The sequence below is a fragment of the Podarcis tiliguerta genome (assembly GCF_965153285.1).
Source record: "Podarcis tiliguerta genome assembly, chromosome: 2".
NCBI classification, from domain to species: domain Eukaryota; kingdom Metazoa; phylum Chordata; class Lepidosauria; order Squamata; family Lacertidae; genus Podarcis; species Podarcis tiliguerta.
In genome coordinates this window covers 80421907-80444566 of record NC_139535.1, presented here as the reverse complement: position 1 = coordinate 80444566, position 22660 = coordinate 80421907, and the positions used below count along the sequence as shown (strand labels likewise).

The window sequence follows — 22660 nt, the reverse complement described above, 5'->3', positions numbered from 1 at the left end:
GCTGGGACTCTGGGGAGCCACAGCCAATCAGTGTAGATAATACTGAGCAAGAGGGACCAATGGTCTGTCTCGGTACAAGGCAGGCTCTTATGCACCGGGAGAATAAAGGAGGAGCTCCTCCACTGCCACTTCTCCTGACCCATTCCTCCCAGCGCCCAGGCTTGAGGAATTACTTTTTCACCAGACTCAAAAGCAGAAATCTCAGGTATCTTTTCTGCTTTCTACCTACCCCACCCCTCATTTTCAATAAGGAAAATGTGGAGCTCTGTATTTGTGTGTGCAAATGGAACCCTAATTCAGTCTGGGGCATCAATCTAGAGGGGAAAGTATGTTATCCTGGGTGATGATGCCCTTACCTGGGGAGTTGAAGACAGGTGGTGAGGCAGGGTTGAAGCCCACGGACTCAGCAATGAGTGTGTTGTAAGGACTGGTCCCGCCCCGTGTCTGCAGCACGGGGTTGGTCAGCAGGTGGTTCCCCATTGTGCCTGCAAAAGTAGTATAGGCAAAGGTGTTAGCACCATGGAGGTAGAAAGTGCCTCCGCATCTGGGGTTGGTGGAAAGGCTGGAGATGGAGAGGAGACAGAGTAGCTTGGCTCGGGGGGGGGGGGGAGTCATGGCCATGTGAGCAGAACTACATTGGAGGCCACCAGAGATAGCCGAGGAGAAAAGGTGACTCTCTGGGAGAAACTGATACGGAGTGGTGTTTGGTAGGGATCTCTTTCATCTGCTTGGTTGTAGGGAGTGGGGCCGGGGAGCAGCTTTAAGGGTGGGGCAGGAAGCTCTTAGTCAGGTGTGTGGGTACAGGCCTGCCCTCTGGCTCACAAAGGAGTTGCAGGAAGTGATGGAAAATACAGAGTGACTGCTCACCTCGATTAAGGGTGGGAGTGCTGTTGAGATCACCTGCCATAAAGCTGGACTCAGTTTGCTTCCTTACAGTATCATTCCACATTCTCCGGATTCGGCTCTGAAAAGACAGTCCCACTCTGGATTCAGTAGGGCAACTAGACCCCCAGGGGTATTGTGGCCTAAGAATATGCCCCAGCCTCTCCTGTTCTCCAGACCAGTAACAGCACCCCCCCAGCCCAGTCTGCCCAATGGTACCTGTGTCCCAGTGTAGTAACGGTTGTTGCTGCGGATGGCTGAGGTCTTGAGGGAGCCCAGTGTGGCCCCTGGCGGACTCCGTAGGCAACAGGATGCGTGTCGCAGGCATTTGCTGAATTCCCGGTGAACCTGGCGCATTGTAGGGAGGAGAGTCAAGGAAGGGGGAAAGGCATGAATTGTCTTGGCTACAACATGGTCATTCAGGCTGGCTCTGCCCTCTTAGCTAAGCCTTTTTGTCACAATCTTCACTAGGGCAGCAATGTTCCATCAATTAATTACTTAAATTTATGAGTTTAAAACATTTACTTAAAAAGGGTCACAGTTAATCAGGCAGATATTTTCTAAAGATACAAATACTTATTAAAAACTGCAGGTGGCAAGCATCATCTTAAAGGGGCACTCCCCCCTTTTCTCTCACGCACAGGAGGGAATGATTCTTCTAAGATGATGCCTGCTATGATACATGGGTATGTTATTTACAAACAAAGACCCATTTTCCTTCTGAAACTATTTTCTTTACTTCTATGCAAACTTAATTGATTAATTAACTAATTAATGGACTAAAACTTGTTTAATTGACTCGGTGTTTCTTGTTTTTTAATCAGGCAATAGTCCTATGCAACTCCTTTCAACTTGGACCCAAAGTCCTTTGCAGAGTCAATGGTTCTCTTCTCTTTAAGGCCCCTGCATCCCCAACATGCAAGCAAGGTTGACAGCTCTAGCCAATGACCCTGGGTCTCCTAAGTCCCTCAGCCAGCACCTTAGAATACCAGCTCCCATTGTCCTCCACAACTTTAAGCAAAAAGTGTTGTCCTTCAGTTCTGGACTACAGATACAGTGGTACCTCTGGTTAAGTACTTAATTTGTTCGGGAGGTCCGTTCTTAACCTGAAACTGTACTTAACCTGAAGCACCACTTTAGCTAATGGGGCCTCCTGCTGCCTTTGGGCTGCTGGAGCCCGATTTCTGTTCTCATCCTGAATCAAAGTTCTTAACCCGAGGTAATATTTCTGGGTTAGCGGAGTCTGTAACCTGAAGCGTATGTAAACCGAGGTACCACTGTACTTACCTTTTTCTGCAGTGCACAATGAAACACGAAGATGAACATGCCCTGGAAAGCATTGAAGGTGGTGAAGAGATAGGCCATGACAACAGACTCCTTGTTGATGAAGAGGAGACCAAAAGCCCAGGTGAGGCCCAGGAGAAAAAGGAGAGTGATTGCCCCGAGTGCCCAAGACCTGTAGAAGGAGACACTAGTGAGTTCAGGGAGTTGGGAGTCCTCACCAGAGCAAAACTAGTCTCACATCTCCCTGCTGTTATGCTATAGATGCCTCTGTACAACTTCTGGCACCAAAGAAACAGTGAGACAATGTTAGGGGGATGGAGAGAGAAAGATGGGCAAGGAAGTCAGCATGTGGGACATTCTCCCATGGTTTGCTAGTGAGGGAGTTGTATGTCTAAGAATTACCAGCCAAATTGTTACTACAGACCTCCAGTTATTCTTGGCCCAGAAATGTTGACCAAACTGCCTCCTTTACATCTAACCTTTGTTGTTACAAACGGCTTCCATTTGTTGAATACAAACACAAATCATGGGACTTGTGTACTACCTGCCATTTCCTAACAACACACCATAGTCCCAAATGTTAGTTTGGTGGTCGCTCGACCATTCGTTTGCTTGTTTTTTGTTTTCTCTCTCTTAAAGCTTCATAAGCACTTCCACACTTGAGTGTGCTCAGACTCTAAAGGGGCTTTTCAAAATGAAAGGCTGTGAAATGGCATGGCCATATATTTGTCGCTCGTCAGCCGTGAGATCAAAGGCACTCTCTAGTAGGTGCCCAAGAGACGGAGGCTAGACTGACTTCCAAGCAAACATGGTTAGGATTGGCTCAGGAGTATCCTCTTACTGTCAGTCCTCACAATCTTTGCTCTTTGAGTGGAAAGAAGTGATCAACTGTCTATTTGTACTTCGGATGAAAAAGACAAAACTAAAACCACAAAGTGTTGCTGTGTTTATTTCTGACTGAGATTTGGCAACTAAAATAAACACAGAAAGACGGCAGGAAGCAGGCTGCAAAACCACACCAGCAGTAAACAAATGCACCGGAACTCTTTGGTAAATTAACTAAAAAGAGCAGGACAAGCAAGCATGTAAAAACTGGGCTGGTAGATAGAAGTAATGGTTATATTGCCAGTAACAGTGTTAATTAGCAAAATTAAGGCTGCAATCAAAAATATGGTTATTTTGAAATATAGCCAACTTAAATCAGTAAGGCTTACTCAATGTTTACATAGTTAGGCTCTAATAAATTTTGTAAGAGGTAACCTGCAAATTAGGATCAAAATACATGCGACTTGGAGTTCTGTTACTTTAATTTTTCTTTTTAACAAAGAGCAACCGTTTGTGTGCATGTCCATACAGAGGGCTGTGTGATTTGGATCAGGGCAATAGCACAGAGAAAGTGTGGTCTACCCTTTCCGCCCTTCCTTGGTTCCATGAGGTTCATACTTTCTTAGTTCAGTTTTCATTAATGTTTGAGCTTCCCAGCTCTCTTTCTTTTTTACTGGGCTCCTCTGGATTCTTGAGAGGTTCAGCAGCCTCCTCTGTCCACAGCACTTGCCCAGCTACCTGGGTTAAGTATTGTTCTGGGTCACTTGGGCAAGGTAAAGGTAGTTTATAAAGCTGTTAGGATTAGCTGAACTGCATTTCTCTGCTTAGTAGACTTTAAGCTATGAGTATTTTTTTTTTAACCTTAACTCAGCATTAACCAGGGTGTTCTCCCCACCTCTAGATTATTTTGTATGAATGAGTGTAAGAAGATGTGAACTTGTGAGTAACGCATGGCTTTTGACAGACTGGCATTTGCAGGCTATTTGCAGCACTGAGCTTGACAAATTCCCTCAAAGTGTCAGAACTCTAACCTCATTTGCTGCTTGACTCAGACAGCTCCACTGTGCTGACTGAATGAAGCAGCCTCACTCTGTTCATCTGAGAGGGTGACAATTCCTTTCCTGAATATAAGGACACTCTCTTAAAACGAGAGAATGCTGGTTTCACAGGAGCCTTTGCAGCGTGGTGGGTCGTGAGAAAGAGAAAGGAAAAGAAAGAAAGATCTACTCGACATAAAGATGGCCAGCAGTCCAAAGCCTTTGGTGAAGTGATCAAACAAAAGCTTCATAATGTTACCCAGTGTAAGCTGAGTGAGTCAACCCATATCCCAGCATTCTGAAAGGATCATCTGAGCCCATAAAGCACTATGTTTTGGCCTCTAGCCTGTTTACTCCCAGCTGTAGGCCACTCAGCTGAGTGAGACACTCCTGAGACAGATGGGGTCCTCGATAGCATGGTCTGGGCAAGAGTCCGGTCCCTTTAAACCCCAAGTTGTCTGTTTTCTCTGCTCTGGCTTTGTCCCACTAAGCTGTTTTAGAAGAACCAAATACAAGGCACCACAGGAATCTGAAGGCACTGGAGGTGTGCTATTAAAGTAGGGAGAAGTTTGGATTTAAGCCAGAGGATGAAAAGGAATCCAAACATAAACTCACTTGATGTTGTCCAGTCGGCTGGAGTCAGGCTTGAGGACCGACGTGTTGCGGATCATCTTGTGCAGAGTGATCATGAGGAACACCAGGTTGATCTGGGGGATGTGTACAGATGGATGTGAGCAGGGGAAAGGGAGTCCTCTGCAAAAAAAGCACCTCCCACTTTCCCCTGCTAGTGGCTTTCCCCAGATGCAGGGGAAAGGGTTTGTCAGTGTCATTGTCTGTGTGTGATGGGAAGGAATGAGCAAGGTGACATCCCAGGCTAGGACATGCCATTTTTGGAGATGAAACTTAATTTTTGCAAATTTCTTCAGTGAGGGGTCTTAAAAATAAGCTTTGGGGTGTGAGGAATTCGAATCTTTTATTATTTTTGTGATTGGACAACATTCAGCTTGGCAAGACTACACTTGATGAAGAAGCAATTAAACTGCTTTCAGAAAACTAAAGAATTTTAATTTTACCTTCTGAAAATGTCAGGTAATGTAAATAATAATAATAATAATAATAATAATAATAATAATAATACTGCAAGTACTTGGCAACCACTTTCAGTGATTTCTACACAACTTTACACACATTCTGCTTACCAAGAAAACCTAAATTATATTTATGTAACCAAAATGTCTTTTGAATTCCCAAGTCATGTTGCAACTTTTAAGCACCTCTCATATTTGGAATTTGAAAGTTGAAAACACACCCTACACCCAGGCACTCTTCTTAAATCTGGGAAGAAAAAGGGAGGTCTAATGATGGGTTGAGGAGGAGAGCAAGGGCTCCGGTTCTCTCCTCAACTTGGTGGGACTCTGATCGACTGATAAGGGAAATCCTTGAGTGTCTATTCCCAAACAATCCCTAGTGACTCACCACAATGACAGAAGAGACAGGCCCAATGAAGGTCCAGATGAAGTAGTTATCAACTCGAAGCCAACATCTGCCAAAAGAGAGCAGGGAAGTGTCAGATGGAAGCAGGAAAAACACCTCAAGGCTTGATTGCCTGAGTGCTTATTGGCACGAGATGACACTCACCCAGAAATGTGCTGTCAAAACCTTGCCTGTTCTCTGCTCATTCTTCTGCCCTGCCCCTCTGTCATAACATCCATTAAAGGACTTCTCATCCCGTATCTTTCAAGTCACCCAAACCCACCTCTAATCTTGTTTTGCCAGTTCTGTTGCCAACCTTTTCAGGCTCATGGGCAAATTTGGGTTTCTGAGCAAGTGCTGTGGGCACCATCCCCTCTGGCCACATCTTTCCTCACTCCCTTGGTTCACCCTGCCCTGCCTCCCCCGAGAGAGAGAGAGAGAGGAAGTCTGGGTAAGTCAGCTATAGTAGAAAATATAAGCCTGAAAAAGAGCATAGAACTAAAAGAGGAAGGGGAGAGACTGTCACTCTTCCAACTTCCTACTATGTACTCTTCAAGAGAGAAGAGGTAATCATCTTCACCACCTCATGATCAAGGGGGCAGGGCAGCTCAGAAGCTTCATGGGTGTCAGGGGAAGATTGCCAGGGTGTCCCTAAATGTCACATTGGCAACCTCTACTGTGGCGCTCCTCCCCCCACAGTTAGCATAGAGTTATGTGTGCAGTGTACTAGCCCCCCCCATCCCCCAGTTATGCCTCAACCTCCTGTTTTTATCATTGCCATGCACCCTCCACTAGCCTCTCCCTTTGGCCTTCCATGTACTCACGCTTTCTCGGTGCCATAACTGCGGTAGTCAATGGCGGCAGCAATACCCACTACCAGCGCAGGGAAGCAATAGCCCCCCAAGTAGTAGTACTTCTTGCGGGAGTATTCGCTCTCAAAAACCTCAACCAGCATGAGGTAAAGGTGGATGGCTTCCAGGCACATCCAGGAGAACGCTGCCAGGAAGAAGTAGTGCAGCAGCCCTGCAAAGATGGGGCAGGCAATCTGGGATGGAAGGGGAGAGACAGAAAAAAATCCCATCAGCACAATGCCTCTTTTTGTAATGCATTTACTGAATTAATTTAAAATATCCTGTTTTTCTGACTAATAAAAAAAAAAAGCACACAATATTTTTTTTTTTTTAAGGCAGTGATGATTGGGAAAGGTGCTGCACTTTTAAAAGTTGTGTAGTGACCACAAGGAGGAAATGCCCACCCTTGTACCCTGCAAATGCACACAATTTCGTCCCTGGGTCTGCAGCACCTCCTCATGACAACTGGACATGTCTGTGACACCTGGCTGTTCCCGGCAGCAGTGGTGACTTAAGCAGAGGGGAACAAGTGTGTTAACTGTCCACTTCCCAGGTGTTGCTTCTGTCACGAACAAGAACATGCCCATGCCTGGTAAACTGAGTCTGCTCTAGAGTGAGACTGAAACTTCCTGCAGATATCCCCTTCCTGTTACCCCCTCCCCTCTGTGGCTGCACTGACTTGGCAAAGTCAAATGTTCCCCAGTGGGATCTCCATCCTGTCCTATTGTACCACATGCCCCTTGGTGACTCTCTCAACTCCCTCCATGCAGAGGAATATGCCGTGGTGATTTTGGCGTTGCTCTGAGGGGAGATTGTCACGCACCTCATACTGTGTCTTATCAATGCCGATGAGAAAGAGGAGTTCAGTGATGAAGAGATTTATGCAGAGGTTCTTGTGGATGGTGTTGCGGTCAGTCTGCAGCCCACGCAGGAAGCAGAAAGTGGAGATGCAAATGGCCAAGCAGACCAGGGAAATCACAATGCCCACCCACGTGATGACAGACAACAGCAGCCCATTGATGCGGCCCTGGTACTGAAAGGAAAAGCGGAATGAGGCTAGATGTGCACAGCTTTCCTCTCCTGTTATGTACTCTCCCCTGTTGTAGAGTTGAAATTTTAGGTAATACTGGTAGCACTTAATTTACCGTCCTCTGCCAATGGACTGTCTCCATCTAGTAAACTGCCACCCTCCAAGTAACTGTTAATCCAGTGCATCTTTATTACAAACAGGGAAAGAACCAACTCCCAGTGTTTCATGTAAGAATAATGACCACCCTGATTTTCTGGGTTACCCATATGGACAAGAAGATACTGGGTGCATAATGAACTGGAAGGGGGACCTTGACAGTGGCCGGGGATGGTGGCAGAAAACCAGTTCTCTCTGCCCCACAACCATTCTGGAGCATCTTCCCTCAGCCCCCATCAGTGGGAATGATATTCTTACAATTTCACGGTGTGCCATGAGCACAGCAAAGTTGGTGAGATGGCTGCATGCACAGGTGGTGTGGGTCGTGTTGGTCTCCACCAGCCGACAGCCCTGCGTGGACCAGTAACCCATCATGGAGCGCTCTGAGTAGTTCCAGAAAGAGCAATTGGCATTGAAGTGGTTCTTCTCCTACATGGGAAAAAATATGCCTGTAAGAATGGTCAATTACGTGGGGTGAAGCCAGAGCAGTAGAGGGGCCCTAGGCTTTGAGAAGTTGGGATACAGGAAAATGGTTCATTCTGGAGAGAATGGGAATGAATTGGTACACAATCAAAACATCAGCGTCAATGCACTTACAAAGCATAGAGTTTCCAATGTTGGGTGTATGTTTGCAGAGATAGGATACAGACCACCAAGTGCCATAGTGGGGCATGCCCTAGGATGTGCCAAAAATGGGGGAATGAGCACACTGGTTCCAGATGTCACGCAAGTCTCACCTCCAGGTGGGAGAGGGTAAAGATGACAGGGTCCATCAGGAAGACGCGGCTAGATTCCTTGTTGATGGAGGCAGCAATAACTTGTGAGTTGACAACAAGTGAGGGGCTAATTGAACCAACCTCACTACCCAGCTTGATGGTGGCATTCTCAGTAGAGAGGAAAAACCCCAAATTTTTGTAGAGAATGAAGACAACCTTGACCACCCCTGAAGAGAGAAGAAAGGGAATCAGGGCCATGATATTGCACCACAAAAAGAGGCAAACGTGGTTCTCATCACATTAGAGAAAAGGTCTTTGAGATCCTGGCGTCCCTTTCCCTCCCCGAATTTCGTTCCCCGCTCACCATTACGACTGTTTTGCTTGATAGTGTTGGCTGACAGTTGGATGGAATTCTTGGTGGTATACTCATGTGGGAAAACAATATCTGGCACTTGTCCCTCTGTATTCAACACTGACACCTCCAGCACTGCAATGAGGAGGAAGAGCGAGATGATTATAAGCAGGAAACAGAGGCACAATATTCGGAACAATTTTAAATTATCCTCTTTTTAATTTGATTCCCCGCCCCATAAGCAGAGCACATACCTTTCACATGTTACCTCATCTCTGGACTACCTGAGCAGACATGGAGCGAGCCTGTTTCAAATTATACATCTGTCCTCGAAATGCTCTGTGGACACCAAATTGCCATCCCTATTTTGTGGCTGCTAACACTATATTTGGCGGTAGTTTTTGTTTTGTTTTGCCCACATCTCTATGGTGAGTAATGTGCTAAATGCAAAAATTCTGTGCAGGCATCTGTACCACTCCTGCCTGTTTCTTCCTTTGATTTGTTATTTCCACTCACTTATGAATTGCTGTTCTCTTTCTTTGTCTAAATAGCCTGAGCTATTTTGGAATTTTATTGCTTGCACTGCTGCTCTGGGGTCACTTAATCCAAGCAGCAGTGACATACAGGAGAGGATTTTCAGAAGACTAGGCTTTAATGTTTTGTTTTAAGAGCTTTGGGTTAGGTTTCCTACCAGAAATGAAAGTCCTTCCCCCCGCCCCCCAGAAGATGCTTGAGAAAGCTGTCAGTTTATAGTGCTGAAGAACATGACTACTAGAATTGTCTGCACAAAAAGAGAATTAGCTTGCACAACCATAATTGTCTAGATTCTTTGACAGTTCTGACGAAGCTAGTAACACCTGGTAGAATGCTCACTTGTAATAAAATGGTTTGGATGATGCTGTTGAAAGGTTTGGCAATAGTTGTACTAATGGATTCTATCTCATTAGTGGTTATTCAAGGCATAAAACATGGGTGGGTTTTCCCTCCTTCAATAGTGCAGGCTAACATGCTTAATTGGTTCCCTGATGTAATTTTATAGTTTTTGCCTCAGCCTTACCTTCTGCCATAAGCAGTTCCTTCTTCTTGTGCAAGAGCCAAACAATTTAGAGTGAACATCAACAGATACTGACATGTATTATTAAACAGTACAGTGCCTGTCGGTATGTGGGACTTTCAGTGTGTGCACAGCCATAGAAGAGAGCTGCATTGGAAATCCAGCAGGAACAAGAGACCCACACAAGACCGGTGCTTATATAAATGTGTGCAGGGAAATGCACTAGGAATTTAGCGGGTGGGGGGCGGAGAGGGCATCCATCTCTCCCTCCTCACATTACTCGCCCTTCTGCCTGTCTACTCTATTCCTTTTTGCCTCCCCTAATTCCAGCCTTCCCCTCCCTCCATGTGCTCCAGCTCCTCCTGCCCTTTTCTTCTCTACTTGCTTCAGCACCTCAAACTGCACCTCTTCACTCTGCTGCCCTCCTGAACTGTCTTCAGTGTAGCACTAGGGTTGGATTTCTTCAGTGAAGCTCTGCCATCTTGAAGGTTCTCCACGTACAACGGTACGGTTTGGTGTCGTCACAGCAGGCAAGGAGAAAGGATTGGGAATATATGGTTCTCCAGATGTTATTGGACTCCAGCTTCTATCATCCGTGGCCACCACAGCCAGCAGCCAGGGATGATGGGAGTTGTAGTCTAACAATATTTGGAGAGCCACGGGTTTCCTATTGTTGGCTTAGACACTCTGCCTCCCCAAACTCACACAGGTTTCAAGGCAATGCATTTTCAGCTGCTTTCCCACTCGAAGCTAGTTCCTGGGTTGGGGTGCAGAGACAATGCCTCTTTAATACAATGCCTCTTTCCATCCCCTGAAAGCTAGTGCTTGCAATATAGGCATACCTTGGAGGTATTGTGGGTTCATTTCCACGCCATTGGTGTATGTACCCTGCATATACATTGTCCTGAGTAACTAATGCACACATACCTCTTACTGGACATATAGGAACTCATAAGGAAACAGAATCTGTGCAACTTTCGAAATGGCAGCAATGTGCAGGTAAGAAATTTGTCCAATGCACTACACAACAGATCTCCATGGTACATTTGCATGGTAGCAGTAGACGTGCTTTAAGGACAATCCCAGTGCATATAAATAAGGGCTTTTTCCATACTTAAATGACAGCTCTTCCCTTTACTACCAGTATTTGATATTTCTCCCTCTCTACAATTAGAAGGCTCAGGCACTGTGTCTGCTCCCATTCAGTGCAAAATTTTGAAGCAAAATATTGGGGTCTCTGAGTAGGGATAACAGCCTCTCCTTGCCCCCCCCCCATCCCCTCTATTCCTCCCCCCCCTTTAGTTCTTCTATGTGAGCCCAGCATCAAAGACTTACCCACATTAGTCTTGGCAGTGACAAAACGGGCTGGCTCTTTGACATTGTCAGCCAGTAGGAAGGCTCCCTCCTCCAGGATGTCAAGGAGCATAGTGGCTGTGTGCACTTGCTCTGTGGCGTTCATGTCCTTCCACGACTCTAGAGCTTCAGGTCGCAGCAGGTTGTCCACCGTCTCCACCACAGCCTAGAATGACATAGAGCTCTGAGAGAGGATGGAAGCACCCCCCTTCCTCTAGCTTCCCATTGTATAATAAACCAGCTACAGATGCCTCCTCTCACAGAGAGAAAACATTCATGTGTCTTTGCGTGGTGGCATCGCTGTCACCACCTGACAATTCTTTCCAGGCTGCTTTGAGTATAATTTTACAAGTAGTATTGGGATTTTAAAAAAATAAAAATAAAAATTGTGCATGAACCATGTATTTGTTACTCCTTTGTTGTATAGGAATTGGACATTCTCCCTCCAAGCAGCCCTTCCATTGTAAGGGGGTATGATATTTTCCAAATATTCCATAGCTGGGGAAATTCTTCCCCTGAACAGCACAGGCATTGCAATCAACTGCCTTTGGTAATGCAGTTATGTGTATTGCACAGGCACCTACTAGAAATTGCCTTTGTTGAGCTCAATGATGAGCAGAACAATCCCGTATCTAAATGTCTATGCCATTTGTAACTGTTTTAGGTTGCTTTTCTCCCTTCACATTTTAGAGTCTGAACACTTCTCCATTGTATTATTTCTTCACTAGAGCATGTATTTATTGCCCATGTGCCCACAGAAATGCCCTGTCATTTCGTGCTTTTCCTTTTTAAAATGTAGCTGAATTTATTATGTACTTGATGACTATTTAGGGAAGTTATGGAAAACAGCTGAAATGATGAAGCGATCCAATTATATCAGAGTAAAAGAAAATCAACAACAAATGGATAGCACTGTTGAAAAGTGCTATTATTCGTACATTATTGGAACCAGAAATATAATGATAATGTACCATGATTTCCTTTAGTATTATGAGAGTTGTCTTTATGTGGTGTTCTTAGAGTAAAATAAAAAATAAATACTATTTTGTTATATTCTTTGAATCTATGTGTTTTCTCTTCCTCCCCTGCCTCCAGTTATGGAATGGGCATCTGTCATGATTTTTAAAGGAACGTGGAGGTGGGTTTTCCCAGGGAAAGTGTTAGGACCAAAAAATAAAAAAATGCTCAGACACAGAGCTTTAAAGTGCAGGCATGTGCCTAATAATGCAGTCTGGATGAGCCCATACTCTAAAATGGCCCTATGTTGCGACAGCTCCCATGCTGATGCATTAAAGAGGCCCAGATTGGGCTCCTTTCCATTGAGGTCCTGCCCCATCTGTGTTTGGGGAGTTTCCACTGGTTAATACCAGCCCACCCATCATCTGGACAGGAGCTCTGGGACATGCCTTGCCCATGGGGACAGCTCTGCTCCACTCAAGCATGTTTGACTGAGGACCTGGATTGCTCTGTGAGATTCAAAACTGAGAAAAACTTTGCTTCTTGGGTAGCAGCTCCTATCTGGGTTTCAACCACAGGACCTGTTAATCACACTCACCTTAATATAGTCCTTACATGTCCTTTCTCTCTTGTGCATCTGCAGGGTGATACATCCATGCCGAAAGTGAGCAAAGGTTCAGGTGGACAAAGAGAGAGAAAATGATTAGAACGTAATTTCTGCAAGAAGGGGCCACAGGGATAGGTTCAATGGGAATCTTAAGCACATTTGCTCTGGCCATGAAGTCACTCATCAACAGGCAGAGATAATGAAGGCATATCCTGAATGAAAGTGTGGATCCAAAGCAACATCTTATTGGACATTTAGATAAGATTTATTTACATTTGCTAGAAAGACTGTTTGAGTGGCTGTACAGCAGCAGCATTTGGTGGACTGCACCTCAAAAGTAGCCATTTTCAGCATAAGCTGAATAGTCTCACATCAGACTATTTATTAAGAAGTGGGTATTTGTTATTAGGATTGCATCACACAGCATAAAATAGGGCAAGGATGTGCAACAGGTAGATCGTGATCTACCGGTAGATCACTGGACGTCTGTGGCAGATAACTGGCTCCCCCTAAAGAAGCTCAACAACTTTGACCTGAACCCCCCAAAAGAGGGTAGATCACTGCCAGTTTTTAACTGTGAGTAGATTGCAGTCTCTTGGGAGTTGGCGACCCCTGAAATAGGGCATCCATTACAGAACTAGAATCTTTCACTAAGCTCAAAGATCCCATGGTTATTGTAAAACCTGGATGCAGGTTCATGGTTTCTAGCTCCAACCCTTCACTCTCAGTGGCATCCTTCTGCCTCAACATGCATTGCTTCCAATGCCTATAAGCACCAATCTTCCTTTACCACTCCTTGTCCCCCAACACCATGTTGCCATCTTTTTTTCCTATTGGACTCTTGTACTTTTAAAAGCTGCGCAACAAGCAGAAATCCAACCAGTGACACCTTCACCATGCAAAAAGCTTTACTTGATGAATTGCTCTCCCCCCTCCCAAGACCAATTTTTTTTGCTTGAACTGGGGTCAGGCTCCCTGCCTGCCAGCCCTAGAACCACTGTCTAAGCCAGTGGCTTTCAACCAGTGTGCCATGGCACCTGTGGTGCCTTGAATGGTGGTCAGGGATGTCACAGGCAACAATGGCCTCTGCCCCTCTTTTCTTTCCTCCCTCCTCCGATGCCCTCTTGCGTCTCTGCCTCTCAAAGTCTTGCACAGCTGTTTGTTGCAGCAGCCCTGACTACAAGCTCCCCAGGCTTGTATGGTGCCTCTGGGGCTGGCCAGTGGGACTCAAAAAGTTTGAAAACCTCTGATATAAGCCATTAAACTACTATGCACCTTGTTGTAGTTCTTGCCAGCTGACTCTCTCTCAATAGGGCGCAGCGCTTGAAGTTGTGCATCGAGAATGTCCAGGAGCTGCTCCATTAGTTTGACAGAGGAGCTGACATCTCCGGCGTAGATGGCACCGCGCGTATGCCGGGCTAGCTCACTGGCAATATTGGCTGCATTCTCTCCACTCTTGATCTGCCAAAAGAGGGGAAAGGAATGCAGACTGGCCTCAGTCAAGTAAAAGGAGCTGTGCATGAATGAAGCCCAAATGTGAACTGTCTGAGTGAAGACCACTGTAATGGGAAGGGGAAAGCAATACCTTCTGTGCCACTTGGTTGACCCAAGGACTTGTGCAGTTGCTGAGATCAGGCCCCCGTGGGTTCCAGTTTCCCTCCGAAGCAAGACACTGGAAGGAAGCAATACCTGTGCATGGGAAAGCAGGGGGAGAATTCAGTCAGCTTCCAGTTGCTTGGTTTCCCCCTCCCCCCCACCCTATCCCAACACTAGACCAGAGATTAAGGGTCTCAGAGAGCAATCATAACCTTAGTAGTGAATGAAGAGCTCTCTTCTAGACAGTCCAGTTCTCACATCTAACTAATATAGCAAGGAGTACAGAGCAGGGATAAATGGCTTAGTACTGTGGCAATAACAAGATGAGTTCTGTTAGCAGGGGATGGCAGGACCAATTCATCCCACTGAGAATTGCCAGCTCCGAGTTCACATCGCAGAAAGTTGTGTGAATGAATTAAGTCATAGCAACAGTTCAAGCTGTCACACTTTCCTTGAGCTGAGTGCTGTGGGGTCACAAGCAATATCCTGTAAGCCCCGTTTGCTCCTTGCACCATTGGCAAGAATACACTCTGCCGGAGTCCCAGCTTCTTTAGGACTCAAATGAAGCCAGCTCTAGAGCAAAGACCTCATTACCTCGTGTTCCCTTAGGGCAAGGCCTTTCGACCAGCATGCCTTGCTGTGTGGCTGGCCACTGGACACGCCGCACCTCCTTGGCCTCGCAGAAGAGCTCTGGAGAGACGTGCTGATTGTTTGCTGGTGGACGCCGGGTGCTGGGCATTATGGCGGTGACTGGGTGAAGCTCTGTACCCTTCTGGTTTATGGCACCTATGGGGTGGGTGGTGAGGGGCACCTGCCGTGTTGTTGTTGTAGCGGCAGGTGAGACTGTGCTGGTGATGGTGGTGGGACGAACGGTGGTTGTAGTGCTGAGTGGTGTCGAGGTGACAGGGCCTGTGGGTAGAAAGGCAAATAGATTTTCACCCACATACAAAATATCCCCACAGGTTCAGCCACCACATGCTGCACACAGAGTAAAATTACCTTTTCTTATCTGAGGTAGAAAAACCAAAGAATTGGACGCACTATAAGGCAGGTTCCTATGCTCTTAGGTAGCATTGGTTTTTGATTTGCATCAAAGCAAAGGTCTCTAACCAGTTAGAGTCCCTACTAAATTCTTCACATCTCTGAAAGTATATATCTGCCAGGTCCTTCCTGAAGGGATGGGACACAAAGGGCTAAATCCTCACTTGCCATTTTAAATGTTAAAAGAAGTATTCATGAGCATGATGCTGAATGACGTTTCCTCAGAACCAAATATTTTTAATTAATCAAATGCTCAATTTCAATGGAATTGTTTCTATCTGGGAAGTTTAGCAAAATTCTGTTCACTCTGAAAGTAATCACCTTTTGTTCTCTTTAACCTGACCAGGATTGGTACCTTGGCCAAACTCTTAGATCTCCGGCGAAAGTGGAAGAAAAGGCAGATGCAGCTTCTCCTAACTATTCCACTCCAGAGCCCTGTTGTGCATACACACTCCAGCATCCGCTGTGCTTCCTGGCACACCTGGAGACCCATTTGAAGGGGTCAGGCAGCAGGTCTAAGGAGGGGGTGGGTGGCAGGAGCTATGACTGCCTTTCTTTTGCTACAACCCCAAGTTTAAAGGGCAACATCTGGTGACCAAGGTAAAAGAAGGCTACATTTCGTTCTTCCCCACCCCAACCCTGCAAGTAACCTGTACATGCAAATGTAACCTTATTCAAGTTTAACCGTTAGTATTGCACAGGCAGCAGCTGTGCAACGGGGGCGAATGGAGAAACAAATTAGCTGCATATTGGACTAAACAAATCTGAATCTGCCACCGCACCTGGGCATGACTGATCTTGAATTTCCTGTATTCAAAATAAGCACAGATCCCCCCCCCTTCAGTCCAGCTTCAAGGAATTAGTTTTCGTAGACCCCAGGCTTCTGCCAAATATTGCACATCAGACAATCCATCTCTGTCAATTTAAACTCCACGTGATGCTAACTGTCAGAATTTCAGGCACACATTAATTCTTTTGGGGTCACAGAGAGTTTGAATTGAACTGAGCAGATTCTCTGATGCTTACTGTACGGCTGGAACTAAAAGACCTGCTTGTGGCAAAATGGCAAAAATGAAATATATTTTCAAAAGCCAGCTTTGGGACTGAAGCCTTGCTTTGTAAGATGAACTTGCCATTATATAGTTGGATGTTTCCTGAAATGTGATGGATGGCAGAGGATGGCAGAGATATTGAACAGTAGAAGTTGGGAGAGACAATGGCTCAATAACTTGAGATTGCTCGCAGAGTATCCTAGGTGTGTGTGTGTATTGGTGGTTAGCTCATGTGAAAATGTATCACTCTTAAGCAGTACATTTGGGATTGCCTATACATAATCTTTAGTATAATGTATATATTTTAAATATACATGTATTTAAGAAGTAATTTCAAGTGAATGCTGTATTTGCAGAAATGTACAATTAAAAATGGGCATTAAGCAAATGAACACGGCTTTTTTTGTCCCCTAATGTATTTTGACAACCCAATGGAAAATGGGAGGAGAAGCCAAGGGCCCATGATTTCAAGTCAGTGACGATTTCTCTACCCCACCCCATGTTCAGGTGCAAGGATTATATCTCACCAGTACTTGGGTCAGGTGGGCCAAACTCAAGTGAGTAGCGCAGGACAAAGTAGTTGTTCCACACATAAAGTTGGTTGTCACGGGGGTTGTAGTCAATGGAGGAGATGAACTGGTAGGGGTTTGGGAAGGTCAACGAGATGGGTTCCTCCCGGTTCATATTGGTGTTGAACGCATAGTCAACACGGTTGCCAGCTGCTTCACTGTCATCGTCCACGTAAACTGTCCGCACCACATAGAGGACTCCGCACACCATGAAGGCATTGGATGCTGAGCGTTTGTCATAGCCGGTCTCCCACGTGCCCTCAAAGCGTAGCGTGTAAGGATTCAGTTGGCTCACCACTAACCGGCCATTGTTGCCTTCAGTGGCATAGATGACCCATAGCCCATTTTCATCCACTGCCAGGTCAATGTCAGTCTTGCCGCCCCAACGGTAGGGTGAGGTGTCATGGTAGTTGGCTGTGTTGATGACTGTCTCTCCGCTCTTAATGCGCGTCCGCAGATCATACTTGATAATGTTGCGTGTCCGCTCCTTGTTGTAGAAGACTGCTCCATCGTATACCACAAAACCTGTGCCGTCAACCCTGTTGGGCAGGCGGTAAGTGGTGGTGTGCCGGGCACCTACATAATCCTCCCACGAGGCATACTCTGTCAGTGTGTCTGTCCGGTATGGGATCCATGGCATGACGTATATTCTGTCTCCGGCTTGCAGAGGGTCCTTGCACCAGGCTCCAGACTGGTGCTCTGATTCATGGGCCGAGGTAGGTTCCAGGATCTTGTGCAGTGTCCCCGGGCAAACGAATACTAGGGAGGGGATGTAAGGGAGGAAAGGGTGATTGGGTAAAAGGGGGGAAATCCAGAAAGAATGTGATAGAGCAAGAAGAAAAAAAAAGAAAGAGAAAGAGAAAGAGAGAAGAAAGGATAAATTTGTAAAAGGCTGTTGGCAGGAGAAGTGAAATCCGCGCTGAGTTTTGAGAGCAGCTGCAATCATGAGACTTTTATCTGTTATTGAGCAGAGACGGCTCAGTGACAAGTTAAATAAATACTGGGGGCAGGGGAGCATCAGAGGAAAGAAACAATTTCTCCGGATCAAATTAAAAAGGGAATTTAGGGGTTCCAAACCTTCCCTCCCTTCCTTTTGCTACATTCTCTAGCATTAAGCAGAGGATGTCAGATTGTTTCCCTGCAGAGATCTGAGTGGCAGCATCTGGGAAACCCATGAATCTGAGCAGGAGTGTTGCTGAACTGACAATTCTAGCTCCTACTCTGGTTGCATGTTCTGCATCACCTTCTAGAAGTCAATACAGCAACAGTTTAACAGCTATGGGAAAGCAGTTGGCACCAGCTAAACCCTGCATGATCTAAATCAGATGCTCTACATTGGAGCAAATGGGGCAATACCACCTAACGCTATGGAAATCAGATTTTTAAAAATGAAGAGCTCAGTATGGAGCTGTGAGGCTGTTTGCCCTATGGGATCCATTGAGTAGTGTATGCTTATCTGGTCTGAGGGCCTGGTGGAGCCAAGTATTCTATGAGTCTCTCTAGAGGAGGGACATGTTTGTTGTTTACCAACTGGACTCCTACAGAGTTTCTGTTCCACTTGATCTAGAAGCAGCTGAGGTTGCTTGTCCTATGGAGCTCCTTTGGAGCTGCAAAGGAGTACCTTTAAGGCTGGTAAGATGATCCAAAAGCTATCCTGTTCCTTGTTCAAAGGGAATTACTGTTTCACTATGGATCAAGGCTAATTTATGCCAGCCGCCATGCAACACTTAAATTCCAGTTGTGTTAGCACTGAGACAGATGGAAATTGGTCCCTATTTTTGCATCTGACTCTTATAGTTCTAATTTCTCTCAGGGATTTCTAATTCAATTTTAGAAACTTAAAGTGTTCTTGAAATAGCTGTTTCAACCCTTCCAACTTTCATGGAATGGATTAGATTTTTTTTTTTGCAACTTTAGAACAGCTTCGTGGGAATGCCTTCCCATGGGGAGGGGGTTGGAAAAGGTGAGGGGCTTCCAGCCCTAAATTTCCTCTACTGATATCAAAACACTGTTCAACGGGACGTTGGGGAATGAAAAACAAGCATAAGAAAGATCCAATGTTTGGCCAGTTAAAATCCCCCTGAATATGAAAGAATGGGTGTTTCCTCTTCCTGCTGAAAGAGACTATTTTTCAATCCCTGGGGACAGAGAGCTGTAGATTAGCTGAGGGACTGGATCCCTTCTGAAAAGAAGAACTAAAGGTATTGTAGCAGAAGGATGAAGTAACCAACAGCTTCTGCTTCCCCCATATCCTGAGTGCCACTGGAGCAACTTATCAGCCAGGTTTGATTCACATCAGCAAAGGACATGAGACTAGTGCACATGGCAGGGGGTGGAAGGAGTGATGTGACAGTGGGAGGGAGACCTGGGCAGATGGGAAAGGAAAGCCCTCCCTTCCACCCACAACCACCCAGTTGGCAGCCTGGAACTTGGGAAAAGCCGGGAGGAAAAAGTTTGAAAGGAAGAACAAATCAGGCTAGGCATTCTGCAAGTGTCTGCCTCCGGTTAGCTGGAGCAAGGCTGGGAGAAAAAAAGCATTTAGTGGTGGAAGGAGCAGGTGGGGTGGGGTGAGGAGAGCAGCATCATAGCAGAGAATTCACCTTGTCTATTACAGAACAGTGTCACTGAGCGGCCATAGAGGAGCCATAGGAGCCATCACACTAAATCCAGGCTGTGGGCTTTAAAAGGCTGCACAGTGTGCTTGTTAACCACACCTCGTGATATAGAGGTCAGTAAATTGGGTTTGCTGTCACAGTACAAGGGCCAGCGGGGTGGGGTGGAACCTGATCCCAAGCAACCCAGTTTCTGCTGGGGGCTGGCTTACTGCTTCTGCGTGTGGGATCAAATATACTTCGCACCCAAGTGTCAGCAGGGTTTTACTTGGGCCTTGTATCAACTCCAGAATGTCTGGGATATTCTGTGAATGCAGAAGTGAATTCTCTGCTCTGGCTTTACTAAATAACGCACAGTTGCTATGATGTGCCACATGACTCTGGACACAGCTTGCACTGAAGCTTATTGGGGATGGGCATAATTTAGAGACTGCTCCCTTGGGCTGGGGTCAGTACCATCAAACCCTGTCACAACACACCTGGAAGTGGATGAGGTGTGCCAAGGGTTCCAAAATTAATGGCAAATCGGGAGGATGGGAATTGTCTGGCACCAGCCATGGGGGAGGAGAACAGCACTTTTTGCAATGCCAAGCCCCCACGGAGCATTTATTAATAACCCCCCCTGCTCTCCCAGATCCAGACAGAACCTTTATGCTGCCATACCAGTACAAGTGGCCAGAGATGTGTTTCTCATCCACTTTTGCTTAAGTGAAGGGAGAGGACAAGGCAAACTTGGGTCTCATGACTCTGGCACAATCTACACTACAGTTAAGCAAGCTTAAGTCCCATAGAAACCAGTGGGATTTATGTGGGCTTAAGTGTATGCTAGATTGCTCCCATTGTTTCCAATGGTCACAGTCCTTGGGTAACCTCAGAGGGAGAAAGCAGGGCTGAGTCAGCAACCTGAGGAGTTCACTCTTATTCACAGTGTTTTGGTCTCCATGGAGATGGCATGTTGCATCCTTCTTAGCAATAATAAACAACTGATTTATTATCATTGTCATTGTTGGAAAATTCTACATTCTAACTTTCGTGGTGATGGGGGAGTACTGGCACATGGAAGGGATAAGAGATGATTCATAGAGATGGACAACTGTTGGTCTAGAAGCCAGGAGTTCTTTGCTTCCCAACACCTTCTAACTAATGGACATTATTTGTCCTCTTGAGACCTAGAGGGAGAACTCAGGAATCCTGGCTCAGAGAGACAGAAGTCCTTTGAGGCTTGCATTACACATTACAATTTTAGTGGTGCAGCTTACAGATCTAAACTGAATATCTGATAAAAACCCTAACCTTTGAAAAGCTTGGAGGTCTTTTTTTTTGTCCTCATATGTTCCACTATGGGGCCGTAACGCAAGGAGCTGCCTAGCCTTCCCTCCTTTAACTTGTTTTAAAGAATGCATGGATGAAATAGGCCAAGGAGGACGGGTTGTAAATTACTTGTCTTTCCCCCCTTAATTAGGAAGAAAGAGAGCTTATCAATCCTAGTATACTAGGTGTGCAGAGATCATCTATTTAGTCCCCTTGCATAAAACAGTACGGCTATCTGATATGGTCTGTGGTGCAGAGGGATGTAAAGTGATGGATGGGTTCACTAGTGAATGACAGCGAGTCAGGGGGAAGGGGAGCTGCCTAGCCTAAATGTTAATGACAAGGTCTGTTAAAGATCCCTGTAGTGTTTTCTGGTGTGACTCATCAGACAAGAACAGCTTAATGTGGAGCAGTTGGATTTTGTAGTGCTGCAAGGTGTCCCTTGTGTTAGCTATTTATCTCTGTCTAGTCCATAGTTCTCAAACTTTGTCATAGTGAGTCTCTTTCAATTCAAAATAAAAAGCGTTCAAGGCTCACTAAGTGGCCGTCTCAAAGATTTTATTTTTATTGGCACCGGTCTCAAGCCCTAGTTCTTAAGACTGTGCCAGTGTCACTTCACAGTGGCTGGATGCACATGTCACTTTCATGTTTGTGACACCTGTATCCTCCCTCACACACAACATCCCCCCCCCCCCCATTTCTGCACCTTTCCAAAGGCCACATCCCACAAGCCAATAACAGGGCAAAGTTTTTGCCTTTTGTGGCACCTGAGGCCAGAAGATGGTCTATGGCTGGAGTGAAATACAGTACTGTTGAACAAGCTGCCCACGGGTGTGAAGGAACCTCCAGATCAATGCTGGGAAAAGAGAGGATTTGACCAAGTTGGTCAAAGTGGCTGGCCTGCTAACTTTATCACTCTCTTATCATGACCCTTCATTTCTTTTCCTTCAGAAAGGAAGGTCATTCCTTTTCCTTACTGGGAAGAGGAAGTGTTTGAATCCCCAGGTCAGTAGAGCTCCCCTCCCTATTTCCCAGGGGATCAAAGCTGCCACATGGCCAGGGACCCATCTTATATCATGCCCATACCCATCCAATTCTCCCTGCAAATTGATGGTCATGCTTCAGGGAAACAGCTCGGAACTGAAAAAGTCATCATCATCAAGCCAGGGTGTGGAGCCTGAACCTGTGAGCTCCGGCAGTCATGGTTTGACAGTAAAAAAAATAACAAAAAATTGTCCAGTAGCACCTTAGAGACCAACTAAGTTTGTTCTGGGTATAAGCTGGGTATCTGAAGAAGTGTGCATGCACACGAAAGCTTATACCCAGAACAAACTTAGTTGGTCTCTAAGGTGCCACTGGACAACTTTTAAATTTTTATTTATTTATTTTGACTGCATCAGACCAACATGGCTACCTACCTGAATCTAGAATCATGGTTTGTCAGCTTATTCTTTCACTTCCTAAAGCCCTCTATGGTTCTTTTCTATCTAGTCTCACAGGCTTCTCTATCTATAGTGGAAAATGCAGGGGATGCAACCACCATCCCAGTAACCTAGATGTAGTTCACCTAAGTACTGTGCCATGAATTGAAGAGTTTTCTCATTTCTCTCTCAAGGTCAAGCTGTCTATTGCTTTGGTTGGGAAGGAGCAGCATTAGAGTGAATAGGCTGTCTGGAGCCACTCTCTGATTAGCTTCCTCAAAGTGTACTCTTAGGACCAGTTAAGGACAGCAGTGGCTTGGCAAGAGAGAGGAAGTCTCCAGAATGGAAACAGCAATGTTTGCCATAATTCAATGCATGTGCCCAGAGGCTGCATGTAGAGTTGCCAAAGGGTGAAGGCCTAGTCAGTGCACACCCAGGATGTGCTCATGGAGATGGATCCACATTCCTAATTCTGCATATG

General features: G+C 45.8%; 1 protein-coding gene across 16 annotated transcripts in view; it reads right to left on the bottom strand.

The window, feature by feature from the left end:
- Positions 1–22660, bottom strand: part of ADGRL1 (adhesion G protein-coupled receptor L1) — a 133678-nt gene that overhangs the window by 9606 nt on the left and 101412 nt on the right. For all 16 annotated transcript variants that reach the window (XM_083430695.1, XM_083430696.1, XM_083430697.1 and 13 more), the window contains 17 exons: positions 16794–17594; positions 14768–15082; positions 14163–14266; positions 13853–14038; positions 12569–12607; positions 10996–11179; positions 8619–8741; positions 8276–8481; positions 7797–7967; positions 7176–7385; positions 6326–6546; positions 5505–5571; positions 4644–4735; positions 2170–2338; positions 1102–1230; positions 868–964; positions 357–485 (listed from right to left, as the gene is read on the bottom strand). In XM_083430695.1, coding sequence (XP_083286821.1) covers positions 357–485; positions 868–964; positions 1102–1230; positions 2170–2338; positions 4644–4735; positions 5505–5571; positions 6326–6546; positions 7176–7385; positions 7797–7967; positions 8276–8481; positions 8619–8741; positions 10996–11179; positions 12569–12607; positions 13853–14038; positions 14163–14266; positions 14768–15082; positions 16794–17594 — 3243 coding nt within the window. The remainder of the gene's footprint in view (positions 1–356; positions 486–867; positions 965–1101; positions 1231–2169; positions 2339–4643; positions 4736–5504; positions 5572–6325; positions 6547–7175; positions 7386–7796; positions 7968–8275; positions 8482–8618; positions 8742–10995; positions 11180–12568; positions 12608–13852; positions 14039–14162; positions 14267–14767; positions 15083–16793; positions 17595–22660) is intronic.